The sequence below is a fragment of the Chiloscyllium punctatum genome, chromosome 7 (assembly GCF_047496795.1).
Source record: "Chiloscyllium punctatum isolate Juve2018m chromosome 7, sChiPun1.3, whole genome shotgun sequence".
Taxonomy (NCBI): Eukaryota; Metazoa; Chordata; class Chondrichthyes; order Orectolobiformes; family Hemiscylliidae; genus Chiloscyllium; species Chiloscyllium punctatum.
Window position 1 is genome coordinate 68692068 of NC_092745.1, and position 19048 is coordinate 68711115.

The 19048-nt window shown below is 42.5% G+C and overlaps 1 protein-coding gene across 1 annotated transcript; it reads right to left on the reverse strand.

The window, feature by feature from the left end:
- Positions 1–5559: 5559 nt before the first annotated feature.
- LOC140479774 (regulator of G-protein signaling 21-like) lies at positions 5560–10308 on the reverse strand. Its single transcript, XM_072573917.1, has 5 exons — positions 10112–10308; positions 9175–9285; positions 8555–8616; positions 8279–8445; positions 5560–7151 (listed from the first exon to the last, which is right to left on the reverse strand). The coding sequence occupies exons 1-5, from the start codon at positions 10219–10221 to the stop codon at positions 6963–6965; spliced, it is 639 nt and encodes a 212-aa protein (XP_072430018.1). The 5' UTR covers positions 10222–10308; the 3' UTR covers positions 5560–6962.
- Between the last annotated feature and the right edge of the window lie 8740 nt (positions 10309–19048).

The window sequence follows — 19048 nt, forward strand, 5'->3', positions numbered from 1 at the left end:
GGTCTTTTGTGAATTCCTAATTTTAATTACTTTATCATTAGTGGCAAAAAGTGTGGTGCCAGAAAAGCACAGCAGGTCAGGCAGCATCTGAGGAGCAGGAGAATTGGCATTTTGGGCATAAGCCCTTCATCAGGAATGTGGGGAGGGGAAGAGGACTGAGAGATAAATGGGGGCATGGGGCTGGGGGGTAAGATAACTGGGAAGGTGATAGGAAGATGCGGCTTGGGGAGAGGGGTGATGGTAATAGTTTGGAGCAGAGGGTGGAGTGAATAGGTGGGAAGGAAGATGGACGGGTAGGACAGTTCAAGAGGTTTTGTGGAGTAGGAGGGTTAGATCTGGGATGAGGTAGGGGGAGGGAAGATGAGGAAACTGGTGAAATCGATGTTGACACCACGTGATTGGAGGGTCCCACTGCGGAAGATGAAGTGTTATTCCTTCAGGTGTTGGGTGGCTTGGAATTGATGGTGGAGGAGGCTCAGGACTTGCATGTACTTGGCAGAGTCGGAGGGGGAATTGAAGTGGGTGGCCATAGGATGGTGGGGTTGTTTGGTGTGTGTGGCCCAGAGATGTTCCCTGAAACTTTCTGTGAATTGGCATCTTGTCTCCCCAATGTAGACAAGACCACATCCAGAGCAATGGACATAGTAGATGAGGTATTTGGAGGTGCAGGAAAATCTTTGTCAGATGTGGAAGGATCCTTTGGCATCTTGGATGTAGGTGAGGGGGGAGTTGTGGGCACAGGTTTTGTACCTCTTGCCCCCCACCAACCCACCCTCCACTTCCGGTACCTTCCTTTACCACCACAAGAGGTGTAAAACCTGTACCCACACCTCCCCAATCACCTCCATGCAAGGGCCCAAAGGATTCTTCCACATCTGACAAAGTTTTTCCTGCACCCCCGAACACCTTCATCTACAGGGTTGGTTGCTCTCGATGTGGTCTCCTCTACAGTTGGGAGACAGGATGCGGAAAGTTTCAAAGGACACATGCACCAAACAACCCCATTGCCCTGTGGCCAACTACTTCAACTCCCCTTCCACTCCGCCAAGGACATGCAAGTCCTGGCCTCCTCCATTGCCAAAATCCAAGACATCCACCATCTGGAGGAAGAACGCCTCATCTTCTGTCTTGAGACCCTTCAACCACACGACATCAACATCGATTTCACCAGTTTCCTCATTTTCCCTCCCCCCATCTCATTTCAGATTCAACCCTCCAACTTGGCACTGCCTTATTGAACTGTCCTACCTGTCCATCTTCCTTCCCACCTATCCACTCCACCCTCTGCTCGGACCTATCACCAGCAACCCCACCAACCCCCCCCCCCCCCCCCCCACCCCCCCACCCCCCAGATTTACCTATCGCCTTCCCAGCTACCTTCCCTCCAACCACACCCCCCTTCTATTTATCTCTCAATGCCCTTCCGCCACCTCCACCACCACCATCGCCCCCCCCCCCCGACTCCCACCCCGGCCCCCACATTCCTGATGAAGGGCTTATGCCTGAAACATCGATTCTCCTGTTCCTCGGATGCTACCTGACCTGCTGTGCTTTTCCAGTGCCACACTTTTTGACTGATCTCCAGCATCTGCAGTCCTCACTTTCTTCTTCATCATTAGTGGCCATGGTTTCAGCTGCCTAGGCCTCAAATTCTGGATACCCACCCTACTTCTTTCTGTCTCCATACCTCCCTGTTCTTCTTTAAGACTGGAAGAGGAGGAATATGTCTAGATGTGGGGGGAGGAAGTAGAACTAGTTAGTTGTGAATTGTTCCTAGGAGGGGCCAGTATGATCACAATGGATCAATTGACATTCTTCAGTGCTGTAACAATTCTATGATTCTATTCTGTGAGACATCTCTTAACATAGAACATAGAACAGTACAGCACAGGACAGGGCCTTCGGCCCTTGATGTTGTGTCAAACTTTTATCTTACTCTAAGCTCAAACCAACCTATGGTATCCTATATTTTACTATCATTCATGTGCCTATCCAAGAGTCACTTAATGTCTGTAATGTATCTGACTCCACTACCACTGCTGACAATGAATTCCACACCAATCACACTCTGTGTAAAAAACCTACCTCTGATATTTCTCTTAAACGTTCCTCCAATCACCTTAAAATTGTGCCCCCTTGTGATAGCCATGGGATAAAGTCTCTGGCTATCCACTCTATCTAAGCCTTCCTCATCATTTTGTACATCTCTATCAAGTCACCTCTCATCCTTCTTCTGTCCAAACAAGAAAAGCCCTAGCTCCCTCAACCGCCCTTTCCAGTCCAGGAAACATCCTGGAAAATCTCCTCTGCATCCTGTCTAAAGCTTCTACATCATGGGGCAACCAGAACTGAGCACAATATTCCAAGTGTGGTCTAACCAGGGCTCTAAAGAACAGCAGCATAACCTCACTGCTCTTAAACTCAATCACCTTGCAATGAAAGCCAACACTCCATACACCTTCTTAACAACCTTATGACCTTTGGTGTTAACTTTGAGGGATCTATGGATGTGGACCCTCTGTTTCTCCATACTGCCAAGAATCCTGCCTTTAACCCTGTAATTTGCATTCAAATTTGACCTTCCACATGAATCACTTCACACTTTTCCAGGCTGAATTCCATCTGCTACTTATCAGTTCAGGTCTGCATCCTGTCAATATCCTGTTACAACCTACAACTGCCCTCCACACTATCCACAACTTCACCAATCTTTATATCATCAGCAAACTTACTAACCCACCTGCCACTTCCTCATCCAAGTCATTTATCAAAATCACAAAGAGCAGAGGTCCCAAAACAGATCTCTGTGGAATACCACTGGTCACGAAGCACCAGGCTGAATGCTTTCCATCTACAACCATCCTCTGTCTTCTATGGGCCAGTCAATTCTATATCCAGACAGCCAAATTTCCCCGTATCCCATGCCTCCTTAATTTCTGAATGAGCCTACCATGGGGAACCTTATCAAATGCCTTGCTAAATTCCACATGCACCACATTCACTGCTCTTACCTTCACCAATGTGTTTTGTCACATCCTCAAAGAATTCAATAAGGCTTGTGAGGCATGACCTGCTCCTCACAAAGCTATGTTGACTATTTCTAATCAAGCTATGTTTTTCCAAATAATCATGAATCCTGTCTCTCAGAGAAGCTTCTCCAATAATTTTGCCCTTCACCGATGTAAGACTAACTGGCCTATAATTCCTAGGGTTATCCCTATTTCCTTTCTTGAACAAGGGATTAACATTTGCCACCCTCCAATTATCTGGTACTACTCCAGTGGACAGTGAGGATGCAAAGATTTTGCCAAAGATGCAGCAATCTCTTCTCTTACTTCCCATACCAACCTTGGATAGTGTATCCCATTTGGCCCAGGGGACATATCTATCCTCATGTTTTTCAAGATTCCTGTTTGAGAATATCAGCCTGTTTCATGCTGTCCTTACAAAAGACAAGGTCCCTCTCATTAGTGAATACTGAAGCAAAGTATTCATTAAGGATCTCCCCTACCTCCTCCGACTCCAGGCACAGGTTCCCTCCACTATCCCTGATCAGCCCTACTCTTATTCTGGCCATCCTCTTGTTCCTCATATTAGTGTAGAACACCTTAGGGTTTTCCTTAATACTACCCATCAAGGCCTTTTCATGTCCCCTTCTCGCTCTACTAAGTCCATTCTTCAGATCCTTCTGAGCTACCTTGTAACCGTCTAGAGCCCTGTCTGATCCTTGCCTCCTCAACCTTAAGTAAGCTTCCTCTTCCTCTTGACTAGATGTTCCACATCCCTTGTCATCCAAGGTTCCTTCACCGAACCATCATTCCTTGCCTCAGTGGGACAAACTTACCCAGCACGTGCAGCAAGTGCTCCCTAAATAACCTCCACATTTCTGTTGTGCATTTCCCTGAGAATATCTTCTCCCAATTTATGCTCCGCATCTCTTCCCTAATAGTATTGGAATTCTCCCTCACCAAATTAAATACTTTCCCACACTATCTGCTCCGATCCCTCTCCATCACTATAGTAAAGGTCAGGGAGTTGCGATCACTATGACTGAAATGCTCTCCCACCGAGTGATCTGACACCTGACTTGCTTCATTGCCAACCACCAAATCCAATAGGCCCTCCCCTCCAGTCGGCTTATCTACGTACTGAGTCAGGAATCCTTCCTTGACACACCTGATAAAATCTGCTCTATCCAAACTATTTGCACTAATGACAACAACCCTGTTACTTCTGCACCTTTCCAAAATCTGGCATTTTTAAAAATTAGATTCCCTACAGTGTGGAAACAGGCCCTTCAGCCCAACCAGTCCACACTGACCCTCCGAAGCGTAACCCACTTAGACCCATTTCCCTCTGACTAACACACCTAACCTATGGGCAATTTAGCATGGACAATTCACCTGACCTGCACATCTTTGGGAGGAAACCGGAGCACCCAGAGGAAACCCACGCAAACTCCACACAGACAGCTGCCCGAGGCTGGAATTGAACCTGGGACCGTGAGGCAGCGGTGCTAACCACTGAGCCACTGTGCCATCCATCATGTGTTTGAAGAATTTGCAGGTCAACAAGCAACCTGTTTGGCCACATTACGAATCCAAATTTCTTGACGATCAAGTCCTTAATTTAGAGTCATAGAGATATATAGCACGGAAACAGACCCCTCAGTCCAACCCGTCCATGCCGACCAGATATCCCAACCCAATCTAGTCCTACCTGCCAGCACCTGGCCCATATCCCTCCAAACCCTTCCGATTCATATACCCATCCAGATGCCTTTTAAATGTTGCAATTGTACTAGCCTCCACCACTTCCTCTGGCAGCCCATTCCACATATGCACCACCCTCTGCGTGAAAAAGTTGCCCTGTAGGTCTCTTTTATATCTGTCCCTCTCGCCCTAAACCTATGCCCTCTAATTCTGGACTCCCCCACCCCAGGGAAAATACCTTGTCTATCTATCCTATCCATGTCCCTCATGATTTTATAATCCTCTATAAGTTCACCCCTCAGCCTCCGACATTCCAGGGAAAACAGCCCCAGCCTGTTCAGCCTCTCCCTGTAGCTCAATTCCTCCAATCCTGGCAACATCCCCTTGTAAATCTTTACAAACACGGAGTTTTTGATTCAGAAGCAGGGTAACTCTCTATTGTGCCACAAGACCTTCAAAGAGGCTACAATTTATATGCTTACATTTAGTAAAATTAGTGAGCAAAAGAAAATCTAGGCCAGTAATATTGACCTTGTAACAGACTGTTAGCATCACATACCATCTTCTAAGTATTGTTAGCCCCCATATGTTAATTATTGCTTAAAACACAATTTACAGCCTTTGATTATTTGATAATCATTAATGCTTTAGTATGAATTGGATCACTTGACTAACTAGATATCACAATGGCCAATGAAATTTGCTAAATGGTAAAGCAAACATCATAGATGATCTAAAATGATCAAACATAGTTTGAAGCCATCAATTATTATGGGGAAACATCTACTATTTAATTCCGTTAGGACAGAACGGCTAAGATTAGTAAAAGAATGAATAGTCTTGACAGTTTAATTATAACAACAAATATTTTATTTTCTGTTCATGAGCATCAGAGGTTAGAAAGCCAGGATAAACCAACATTTATTCAATCAATCTTGAAAATATCTTTTAGTAATGTTGTAGGAAGAGTGATGGTCATAATTCCCTTGTCAGTAAAGCTATCTGACCGAATAGATATTTGATAATTGATGATCAGGATCTATTTTATCAGGATTACTCAGATTTCAAATCATATCCTCCAATTTGCTCATCATTATGGTGTTGATCATATGACCAATGGAATTTCCAGAAGGAAGCTCATTAATAGCGTTAAAGGCAGATATAGTGGGTGTAATTTCTTTTCACAAAACATTTTATCACCCATCCTTCTGTGTCTGTGCGTTAACTTTGGTCAGATGGCATTCCTTTGACATGTGTCTTATTGCATAGAAGATGCTAGCCAAGATACATACTTCCACAAATAGAAGGTCAAGGTAAGTTATTTCACATTCTGAATGTTTGCAGTGACTGCAATCTAGCTTTATTCAATAAATCTCAGAAATCAAATAAGGCACTAGTGGATGAGTTGAGATAGTTCCTGCAGACCATGACCATGACTCAGCAGTCACCATCACTGTACATTATGGCAACAGCCTTCGCAAGACACCACTTGCAGTTGAAACGCTGCAGACTATCCAAAACGCCAAAGTGTTTTAATGAACTTAGGTCATATATTACCATTAGCTGCAACAACAGGTTTAACATGATCTACAATCTACAGGCTTTTTCATGACATTGCAATTATGCTATGCTCAGAACATTTCATTTAATATTAGAAAAAAATAAAATAATAAATAAATACATTTTTTCACCCAAGTTCCTTCTTTCTGCATCAGAATATTACATAACATTTTTTAAAAAGGATTGTGCATCAGGATATGCAGCATTGGAGACTTGCACTAACATCAGATAAAACTGCGCCACATAGCTTATGTTGCAACTGTCAAAGGAAATGCTTTTCTTTTCAGTTTAGGATCCAGTGAGTATGAACAGGAAAGCTCAGTTCATGCTCCCCTGCACAAAAATATTCAGCCCCTTTACTCAAACAAACTTGTCACAAGTTCACCGTTACATTCTTGCGTGAAGAAAAAACTATGGTCTTGATAATGATGAGAAAGTTTGTAATTACACACATATGCCAGAGCTTTGGGAAATACAGCATTTGTCCTTGAAGATTGTCCTAGTCCTTCATTGTGTCTTAGCTGTGTTACATATGGAGTCATTGTTCATTTGATATCAAGTTTAGGTTTAATTTCCATTTCCCAGCAGATCCAGCTCTCTAGCTTTGTGAAGTACTGTGGTACACTCAGAAATGAGCGATACAAACTAGACTTTCATACTTCGCTTTATTTTTGGGTCAGAATTCTTCATTTAACTGTTGTTCTTGTTGCCCTGTGCCTTGTTTATCAGGTTTAAGTAGGCATCTGACTTTAAGAACCTGGGGTAAGAGTCTTTCTCCATCAGGCTGAAGATAATTCGCTGAGCCGCCTCAAAACAAGTTGGAGTTGGCAGTAGAATGCTTTTGCTGACCAAATCTCTTGTATTACCATCAATGTTGACCTATGGATAGAACAAGACATCTGTTGAATAGACCATTCTCTGTTTTCCCTCTTTTCACTACTGTGAATAATTTGCTTTTACAAGCTGAACAAAACTCTGATGTGATCACTAGACATCACGGGACTAAGTCAATTTCCCCAACCATTTGTTTAAGTAACTGCTGCATCACCCACCTATCATAAAGAACGGTCTTTTTCCGAGGACAATGAAGATTTATTTGTGGTTGCTAGACATTTCAATTCTGCAAAACAGAACTAGACAAATGACTCACTATTCTTCCATGAGGTACTTTATTGGGTGATAAGATTTTATACTTTGAAAGCCAATGGTGCCTGAGCACCCAATTTCCCAGATTGCACAAATCTAGTTCAAGCTAAAACTATGCTTTAGGTTATGCCATGTTCAAAGTGCTGTGTCCAGATTAGTGTGTGATCTACTCCACATTGGCTTATTTCAGCAGTGTTCATGGGGATTGCAATGGTAGCTTGCACTTGTACTGATTGTGGAATAACTTGAAGTTTAGCACCCAGTCATTTTCACACTCACTCTTCATTACAGCCGTTGTGACTCAACTGGGGGTGAATTTTCACAAATAGATTTAGTTTTCCTCAGGGGGAAATCAGAGTTAAAAAACGAGGGTGAGGACTCCTTCCAACCCTTTGGTCACTTGAAAACAATGTACTTGAAAATATCTGTCTGCTCATAGGTTGTCTCTAACTAAAGTTTTAATGCTTAAAATAGTGTCTGGGAAATACTAGTCTGAGTGCAGATGCTTCTTTTCATTAAATAGTTGAGTAGAATATCATCATTCAAGATTGGGCTGGGACCTGACTCGCACTTTCTTAACCTGTAGTATTTGTCATTGCAACTCAATGAGCTAAAGATTTAGGGATGCTTTCTTTTGAGTTGATTGGACGATAATGACATTCTTCAGTTTTGTTACCATACCATTTCAAATGGTGAAGGGACTCAGTCTCAACATGTGTACAAAGGATTTACACCACATTCACTGGGACTGTTTTTGTTTAAATTAGTGACAGGTTAGTCAATTGTGTGGCTTTCATCTATCATTATTTATGCAGTTTAGCCCATATGGCGTTTCTGTTGACAAAAGAAAAAACACTCACTTGTTTTGGGGCATCACTCCGTATGAATTCTGAGTAAATATGTTGAGCCTTGGAGCCCAGTTTTGAAGAAGACTTGGTTTTTTTGTAATCCTCACAGACCAACCAGAAGTCAATGTTTTCCTCACTGAACTCTGACTTAAGAAAATCCCTGAATGCAGCAAGACCACCTGGAGGAAATGAAAATGTCAAGTCAAATTATTACTCATTGTTATTAAAAAAAAATCCAAGCAATAGAATTCTAGCAGCACTCATCAAAGAGTAAGAAATATCACTTACATGGATCAGCCAGGAGAACGTCCAAAGACTTGGACCATTGCATAGCTTCTTCATGAGTGAGTCTGTAGAAAGAGAGAAGAAATAACTTAGAATATTTAACTCCTAAACTCAAAGCAACTTTTAACTTTTTTGTTAGATTAGATTACTTACAGTGTGGAAACAGGCCTTTTGGCCCAACTAGTCCACACTGACCTTCCGAAGAGCAACCCACCCAGACCCATTCCCGTACATTTACCCCTTCACCTAACACTACGGGCAATTTAGCATGGCCAATTCACCTAACCTGCACATTTTTTTTTGGACTGTGGGAGGAAACCGGAGCACCCGGAGGAAACCCACGCAGACACGCTTAAAATGAACAGACTTTCTGATTTTTATATTGGTAAGATGAAATATAGGATGAATAAAGAACATTGGAGTGTTAGGCTTAGCCAGTGAAATGAGCTTGGTTCTGAAATATTTTTTCGACTGTTAGTAAACACTTTTATTCCTATAATATGAAAAGTACATTGTAGACTCTATCATGCTGCAGATTGCAATTATACAATGTTTAACTTGCAATCAAATATTTTTGACAAAGAGAATTCAGTGGTCAAAGGCTTGAATGATAAGGTACTCACCCAATGGACAGATTTAATTTCGCTGACATCCTGGGTAGAAAGCTAATGGATGAATGTTCAGAATTGGAGTTCAGTAATGCAGAAAGCAGCCGACTCTTCAAGTCCTTGCTTCTAAACATCATTTTCAGAAAAGCAACTGTTAGTATTGTCAAAAGAAGATTTTCTAATTAAACAATCACAATTAAAAGAATTAAAGCAATCTGTTTAAGATGTCCTCATTAGAATTTCCTTTGTTTAGGTTTGTTTTACTCAAATATAACATTCATATCCTATGTTGTTTAAAGAAATGGAATACAGTTAGCAAGCAGTAAGTTATCTCAAGAGTACCAGAAGCAGAAGTAAAGTGCATGAAGAAAATACGGGTTTAGACAAAATGGAACAGGGTGACCTCTGAAGATGTGCTGTTGAAATGGCCTGAGATATAGATAGACTAATGCAGGCAGGCTATGCTTTATAGATAAAGCCTCTGTGTTGAAATCATTTAGAGCTCTGCTGACGTTTCATCTTTGTCTTCAAATAATTTGCATTAATTTTTCATCTTGGATCCCAGTAAAAGAATGATATTTTCATATTTGATTAACACAATGATTAACAGTAAAGTATTCAGAGTACAGGACAACTCTAATTTGCATTGTAATCTGCACCCTTCTTTCTGCAGCATGTAATTTTATAAATAAGCAGAGAAGGTAACAATGTACATGAGAAATATTTGTTCAAAGACATTACAACTGACTTTCCTAAAGTATCCGTAGCTCTGTTTGAGTTTAAATGTTTTTAATATAAAAGAACAAAATGGTTTACGTTATTTGCAAATGTGCAGATTTACTGTTAAAGTGCAATTTGGGAGGGAAAGTCAGTCATGTTGGCATAATACTAATTTGTAGAAATTAGTTAGAAATGCTATAATTTGGAAATGCCTAGTAAGAGTAATACTTACAGGTTCTTTGCTTTCTTTTTCTCTCTCTCTTTAGTTCCAGTAGAGCTACAGTTGCAGTAGACTTCTTCCAAATTGCTTGACGTATTCTGAGGGAGCTTGAGTTCAGGCATCTCCGACTGGTTGACTTGCCTTAGAGGCACTGCTTCACTTGCTGTTCTGTTCACGTTTCTTTGACTATTTCTTGTTCCTCTTAGATTGCACTGATATATATGTAAGAGCTCTGGTGTTGGGGTGGGGTGAGATGAGGGGGGGAAGTATTTGTTTACTCAAACAGAACTGGGTGATGTGAGTTCATGATACCACAAAAAAGGAAGTTCTGTCTTTTTGGGCCATTGTTGACGTTGTTGCTCAACCCAATAGCAGTATCATACGCATGCAGAACTGCACTTTGGTTTCTAATTCAAATAAGTGCAAAGTCTGAAGATCATGCAAATATTGTCCTTTTGCGTAGGTCTCAGCAGAGATGCGACTAGTGAACCATATTTTCACTCGGATGTTTTTGCTACAGCTTCAAAAGATGTACTGTTTCAGTGTTACATTACGGACTGCGTCTATAATGTGGTTGCGATTCATTAACAATTCTTGTTCTGCCGGTGATTGAGGTTAGCAATGCAATAAATATTTTGTTAGAATCCATGACTTCCACTGAAGGTTGATTTAGAATCCTAAATGGCCCAGCTATTGAAGCTTTTCTCCAGCGTGGTTAATGTCTGTAAGATGATGTGACAACAGCATGCATTTATACTGCACCTTTAGAAGAGGGTAAAAGGTTCCAAAGTGTATGCCTGAGGTCAATGACCTTTTCCAGAAGAGGACTGAACATCTGGATTAAACAGACTTTCTGAGTTTTCCCACCTCACTCATCACAACACCTATATGACAACCCATCCAGATGGCATGTGGTATGAGTTCAGACTGTATCTACATTGTGGTTACAGCTGTCCATGTTGCAGGTTTCCCATTTAAGAATGAAACTGCAGAAAAAGCAGACTTATTGAAAGCCTTTGCACCCATCACCGACAGAGTAAATAAAGACAAAGAAGATACTTACTGCATAGAACAGAAATAACTTGAAATCATTCATGAAACACCAATCACCAAAGAATCAACCCAAGAGAATCACATAAGTGTAAAAGCTAAAATCGTGACCTTTGAATATAAGACCACTAAATCTTAATATCTGGTATGTTGATACAACATGAACAGTGACAGCTATCTCAGTTTCTTTGGCCAAAATCTTTCATCAGTCACAAGTTGCAGTGCACCCCAAAGAACTGTTCCAGCAAATCAATATGATTCCTCAAACTCTGAAATCTAATTTCAGACATTTGATGTTTTATAAGAACAGATCATTAGAAGACTATTCTCCTGTTTTGGGCCTTCCATTTAATCTTTGCAGATCTCTACATTAGCTGCATTTACTTGCCACAGTTCTGTCAAATGGTATTGACTGGTTTTGAAATTTTTAATTTACCTACTTTCATAGATTTGCAGGGAAAAGAAGTTGCTTCCTGACATCATCTCGAATTGCTGAGCTCTAAATATAATTTTAAATTTGTATCCTCAAACATTTGCTGGCTTCTTTGTTTAGATTACCAATCTTAGAAGATGTGGCGGTACCAGTGATGGACTGAGGTGAACAAAGTTAAAAATCACAACACCCAGGTTATTGTCCAACAGATTTATGTGGAAGTCATAGCTTTCGGAGCACTACTTCTTCATCAGGTGCCCCACCGATTACCTGATGAAGGACCAATGCTCTGAAAGTTAGTACTTCCAAATAAACCTGTTGGACTATAACCTCGTGTAGTGTGATTTTTAATCTTAGAAGTGTTTATGCAGATACACCCTCAGTGTTACAATTAGCATCCTAAGCACCATCCAAATACTGTACTATACTATCCTATAAGTTCTGTGCTATAAAAAGGACATCAAATCATATCAACAGAAGAAAGTAAAATTACTATCGAATTAAACATAATAAAGCACTGATTACCCAGATTAGTGACTGGGATGATGGGATTCAGAGATGAAAAGGCTTTTATTATTACCTTTATGAGTTCTTCTATGTATTATACTCCCTTACAGGGTGGTATAAGCAGACTCAGTTATCACTTTCAAAGGGGAATTGGATCTCTACTTGAAAAGTATTTGCAGGCCTATGGGAAAGGGCAGGACACAACTAGTAGCTCAGTAAGAATGTCAAGGCAGGCATAATAAATTACCTCTGAATCATGTGTTTTTATTAGCTGGAGAGTAACTGGGATTGACTAACATACTGCAAATGATGTTGCATCACTCCCGGTACAACGAAGGAAGTCTGTGGGTATTTTATCATTGTACTAAATTAATGCTGATGCCAAGAATGTAACCTGTTATTTGGAAAATAACTTTGGTAATTTTTTTTGTTCAGTGAAGTTATCAGGCTGACATGTACTTTTGTCGTGGGAAAGACAGTGTTTCATCAGCTAGGTAAGACAACTTTACACAAACTGTCACATGACATAGGCAAGGTCTGAGTTTTGATGATTGATAATGTAAATCTTTCCAAGGCAGTTTTTCCTTGTTCTGATCTGATCAAAGAATGATTATTTTAGTAAACAAAGAGAACAAACAAAAAACAAAGAATATTACAGCACAGGAACAGGCCCTTTAGCTCTCCAAGCCTGTGCCAATCCTGATCCTTTCTCTAAACCTATTGCCTATTTTCAAAGGATCTGTATCCCTCTGCTCCCTGCCCATTCATGTATCTGTCGAGATACATCTTAAATGATGCTATCGCGCCTGCCTCTACCACCTTCGCTGGCAATGTGTTCCAGGCACCCACCACTGTCTGCATAAGGAATTTTCTACGTGTCTCTCTCTTAAACTTTTCCCCTCTCACCTTGAACTCATGACCCCTAGTAATTGAGCCCCACTCTGGGAAAAAGCTTCTTGCTATCCAGCCCATACATACCCCTCATGATTTTGTATTACTCAGTCAGGTCCCTCCTCAACCTCCATCTTTCTAATGAAAATAATCCTAATCTACTCAACCTCTCCTCATAGCTAGCACCCTCCATACTAGGCAACAGCCTGGTGAACCTCCTCTGCAACCTCACCAAAGCATCCACATCCTTTTGTAAATGTGGCAACCAGAACCCGTACACAGTATTGCAAATGACTAGCCAACTCTTATACTCAATACCCTGTCCAATGAAGGCAAGCATGCCATATGCCTTTTTGACCAATCTATCGACCTGCATCGCTACCTTCATGGTACAATGGACCTGAATACCCAGATCTCTCTGCGCATCAATTTTCCCCAGGGCTTTTCCACTTACCATATAATTCTCTCGAGAGTTTAATCTCTTCCAAAATGCATTATCTTGCAATTGCCCAGATTGAACTCCACCTGTCATTTCTCTGCCCAACTCTCCAATCTATCTATATTCTGCTGCATTCTCTGACAGTCCTCTTCACTCTTTGCTACTCCACCAATCTTAGTGTCATCTGCAAACTTACTAATCAGACCATCTATACCTTCCTCCATGTGTGGGGAGGGCTCGGAGGTTAGTGTAACGGGGACAAGGAGAGATACTGGTTCCATCTCCAGTGATGTAAATTTTCACCTGAAATACACACTAGATCAAATGTCACCTTGTAGCAAGTTGTCATAGAATCACAGCACAAAAACATCATAAAAACAGACCCTTCAGTCCAACTCGTCCATGCTGACCAGATATCCTAAATTAATCTTGTCCCATTTGCCAGCATTTGGCCTGTATCCCTCTAAATTCTTCCTATTCATATACCCATTCAGATGCCTTTTAAATGTTGTAATTGTACTGCTTCCTCCACCACTTCCTTTGGCAGCTCATTCCATCCACACACCACCCTCTGCGTGGAAAGGTTGCCCTTTAGGTCTCTTTTAAATCTTTCCCCTCTTACCCTAAACTTATGCCCTCTAGTTTTGGACTCCCCTACCCTGGAGAAAACAAAACCTTGTCTATTTACCCTCTCCATGCCCCTCATGATTTTCTAAACCCCTAAAGGTCACCCCTCAGCCTCCGATGCTCCAGGGAAAATTGCCCCAGCCTATTCAGCCTCTCTCTATAGCTCAAACCCTCCAACCCTGGCAACTTACAAGCCTGAGGTGGGTGGGCTTATGATTGGTGGCTCCTTTTCAATATCTTCCTCATGAAAAATTCTACATCACATCTTGCTTGGTCACAACAAGGTTAAGTTAGAAAAGATCTTTTATTTGTTCTAGAAGAAAAACTTGCTTCTAGAACAAATTAAATTAAAGTTTACAAAAAGCCAATTTAAACTGACTTTTTTGAATTAGCAAAAGAGTGAGTTTATTAATTACTATACACATGAAGAAATAATCTAATGCAACACACAAGCACACAGATAAGAAGTGAGTCCAGTAATAGATATACAGATCAGTTTCTGAGTTGTTTTTGAAGAGTGGACTGAGGAAAGTTGCACATGTTACCTTGGGTGATACTTGGAGGAAGGATTTTAGTGACTCAGAAATCAATTTAGCTATTTTTGGCTTTGCAGAATCATTGACATGCTTTTATTCTGGCTACTTTCAATGGTGGCTGTCCCGCACCATGCGGAGTCAATGGTATTTCTCTTTCTTTACTTGCAGAGGAAGGGTATTTAATGGTTGTTCTCAAACCTAGACATCACAGACGAGCATGTTAAACCACTAATGCAGAAAGACCACGGTTTGCAGTCCATTTTTAACCTTTTGTTGTATACCCTGCAGGAGGTGGCTTCCTTCTGAGACTTAACAGCAATCTAGGTTTGTTCTATATATCATATACATTGCATGCATGATACTGTGATCTTTTGCTGTAATTTCTATGTCTTATGGTCCTGCTCCACAGCTACATGATGAAGGAGCAGCGCTTCAAAAACCAGTGCTTCCAAATAAACCTGTTGGACTATAACCTGGTGTTGTGTGATTTTTACCTTTGTCCTTCTGAGAAGGTTGTGGATTGGCAGCCCTTTGTTATCTATATCTGCTAGTCTTTCCCTGAATCTGATAGTTCACACAGGACTCTGCCAGCCAGTCACTAATTTCAGGTGAAAATGAGGACTGCAGATGCTGGAGTTTAGAGTCAAGAATGTGGTGCTGGTAATGCACAGGAGGTCAGGCACCATCCGAGGAGCAGGAAAATCAACTTCATCAGGAATGAGGCTAGGAGCCTCGGGGGTGGAGAGATAAATGGGAAGGGGGTGGGGCTGGGGGTAGGGGCTGGGGGGGGCGGTAGCTGAAAGTGCAATAAGTGGATGGAGGTGGGGTAAAGGTGATAGGTTGGAGGGACAAGTGGTGCAGATAGGTGAGAAGGAAGATGGACGGATGGGACAGGTCATGAGAATGGTGGAGGAGGCCAAGGACCTGCCTGCATGTCCTTGGCAGAGTGGGAGGGCGAGTTGAAGTGTTCGGCCACGGGGTGGTGGGGTTGGTTGGTGAGGGTGTTCTGAAGGTGTTCTCTGAAGTGCTCTGAAGTTCCAACCCTCCAGCTCGCCACTCCCTTTCCATCCGACGCCTGGAGGAAGGACAACTCATCTTCCGCCTCAGGACCCTCCAACACCATGGCATCAATATGGATTTCACCAGTTTCCTCATTTCCCTTCCCCCCATCTTACCCCAGATCTAACCTTGCAGCTCAGCACTGTCCTCATGACCTGTCCCACCTGTCCATCTTCCTTCCCACCTAGCCGCTCCACCCTCCCCGCCGACCCAGCACCTTCATCCCCACCTCCATCCACCTATTGCACTCTCAGCTACCTTGCCCCCAGCCCCAACCCCAACCCCTCCCATTTATCTCTCCACCGCGAGGCTCCCAGCCTCATTCCTGATAGAGTCATAGTCATAGAGGTGTACAGCCATAAGAGTTTGTCTACCTCAAAGGTAACATCAATTCAACTTATGATTGGCTATGCTATTACATAGAGTCATAGAGATGTACGGCACGGAACCAGACCCTTCGGTCCAACCCGTCCATGCCGACCAGATATCCCAAGCCAATCTAGTCCTACCTGCCAGCCCCCGACCTAGATCCCGCCAAACCCTTCCTATTCATATACCCATCCAGATGCCTTTTAAATGTTGCAATTGTACCAGCCTCCACCACTTCCTCTGGCAGCTCATTCCATGCATGTACCACCCTCTGCATGAAAAAGATGCCCCTTAGGCCTCTTTTATATTTTTTCCCTCTCACCCCTGTGCTTTTCCAGCACCGCACTCTTGAGTCACTGATTTTATATTTATAGTAAGCTTTTAGCTATATCAATCCTCTTTAAAAACAAACCATAATATCACATGTTGATGAATTGAAACAGGATCAGTGCATGAACGGGGCTCTGTGTAGCATTACATATTGCATCCAGTATAGACAACTACACGGCACTGCAAATCTGACTGACAATTCCAAATTGGCAATGAGTATATTTCTTCACACATTAGTTTGACTCTAATCAGCTGAGAGATTTCTTCATTGACTCCAATATTTCTAGGACTAAAAACAAATATACATTTTTGGTTCCCAATAAGCTATGGGCGGCACGGTGGCACAGTGGTTAGCACTGCTGTCTCACAGCGCCTGAGACCCGGGTTCAATTCCCGCCTCAGGCGACTGACTGTGTGGAGTTTGCACGTTCTCCCTGTGTCTGCGTGGGTTTGCTCCGGTTTCCTCCCACAGTCCAAAGATGTGCAGGCCAGGTGAATTGGCCATGCTAAATTGCCTGTAGTGTTAGGTAAGGGGTAAATGTAGATGTAGGGGTATGGGTGGGTTACGCTTCGGCGGGGCGGTGTGGACTTGTTGGGCCGAAGGGCCTGTTTCCACACTGTAAGTAATCTAATCTCTAATTTAGCTCAAGATTTTTGTTGAATTCAAATTTCACTATCTGCCATGCTGGGATTTAACCTGTGTAGCTAGAAAATGAATTAGAGTTTTAAGATTACTCATCCAGTGACATTACCAGTATCCTCCCAGCTCCTGAATTCATGTCTGAGTTCAAGTCCTAGAATTCCCTCCCTAACAGCATTGTGTAGCTGTCCACCCTAAGGACTGCAACGCTTCAAGAAGGGAGTTCACCATCGTCTTATCAAGGGGCACTTGGAAATGCACTATACCTGTTGGCTTAGGCAGCAATACCCACATCCCATGAATGAATAAAAAAAACTGATGATTTCCTGAGTAGGAATGGAAGAGCAAGTGGCATGCAAATGGGTAATCAACCAGTCCACAATTAATGATAGGGTTTCTGGGGTGAGGCGGGGGGAGGGTAGGTGCAGTGTTGCTAGATTACACCTGTGCCACCCACCAAGTAAGATAAACAGACCGATACATGTGAATCAAATATGCCAGTGACATCAGAGGGATGAGCACTTAGCTTGATAAACCAGAGGACATTGCTGAAAAAAGACACAATTTGTCAATGCTTCTTGTCTTGTACTGATCAGGACAGTTTGATTTGATTTGATTAATTATTGTCACATGTACCAAGATGCAATGAAAAGTATTGTTTTGCGTGCTATCCAGACAAATCATATCTTACACAAGCACATCAGGGTATTAGAACAGAGTGCAAAATACAGTGTTACAACTACAGAGAAGGCACAGAGAAAGATCAACTGTAAGATATGAGAGGTCCATTCAAAATTCTGACAGCAGCAGGGAAGAAGCTGTTCTTGAAACTGTTGGTATGTGTTTTCAAACGTGCCTGATGGAAGAGGGTGGAACAGAATATAACTGGTAATGAAGGGGGCTATGATCATGTTGGTTGCAGTCCTGAGGCAGTGGGCAGCATACACAGAATCAATGGGTGGAAAGCTGGTTTGTGTGACATTGTTCACGGCTCTCGGTAGTTCTTGGGGTCTTAGGAAGAGCAGTTGCCAAACAACATTGTGATGCATCCGGGTAGAATGCTTTCTGTGGTGCCGCTATAAGAGTTGGTAAGAATCCTTGTGAACATGCTGAATTTCCTCCGCCTCCTGAGGAAATTGTTCCGCTTTCTTGAACATTGAGTTGACATAGATGGACCAGGACTGATTGTTGGTGATCGTCATTCCCAGGAACATTCCCAGGTGATGCTCTCGACCATGTCCACCACAGCACCATTGATGCAAACAGGGGTGTGTCTCCACTCAACTTCCTGAATTCAGTGATCAGCTCTTTTTGTTTCGCTGACATTGATGGTGAGATTGTTGTCTTTACACCATTCTGCTAAGCACACAATTTCTTTCCTGTATTCTGTCTCATCATTGTTTGAATTCGACTTACAATGGTGGTGCTGTCAGTAAATTTGTAAGTGGAGTTGGGATGGAGTTTGGCCACACAGTCATGAGTGGATTAAGGGTATAGTAGGGGGCTGAATACACAACCTTGTATGTGATGCAGATTATGGTGGAGGAGGTGTTCTTGCCTATTCTTACTGAATGTAGTCTATGGGTCAGGAAGGCGAGGAACCAGCTACAGCAGGGGGGAGCTGAAACCTAGTCTCAGAGTTGAGAGATGAGTTTATTTGGAATTATGGTGTTGAAGGTGGGAATGTAGTCAATAAGTAGGAGCCTGATGGAAATATCCTTGCTTTTCCAGGAATAAGTGTAGGGCCAGGGAGATGGCGTCTGCTGTGGACCTGTTGCACTGGTAGGCAAATTACAAAGGATCAAGGCAATCTGGGAGGCTGGAATTGACATGAGCCATGACGAATCTCTCGAAACACTTCATAATTTATGGAAGGTCAGAGTCACCAGGCGGTAGTCGTTGAGGCACACTGCATGATTTGTTCTTTGGCACTGGGATGATGGTGGTCTTCTTGAAGCGGGTGGGAACTTCAGGCAATAGTTAGGCTAGGTTAAAGTTGTCTTTGAATATTCCCACCAGCTGGTCCCCACAGGATCAAAGTGCACAGCCAGGAATTCCATCTGGGCCA

Bases quoted from the DNA above. Each gene is read 5' to 3' on its own strand.
- LOC140479774 (XM_072573917.1), bottom strand. From the start codon at position 10,221: ATGCCTGAACTCAAGCTCCCTCAGAATACGTCAAGCAATTTGGAAGAA. The intron at 9,286-10,111 runs GTAAGTATTACT...AATGATGTTTAG, and splicing joins AAAAAGAAAGCAAAGAACCT to AAGCAAGGACTTGAAGAGTC. The intron at 7,152-8,278 runs GTGAGTGTTTTT...TTCTATCCATAG, and splicing joins GGAGTGATGCCCCAAAACAA to GTCAACATTGATGGTAATAC.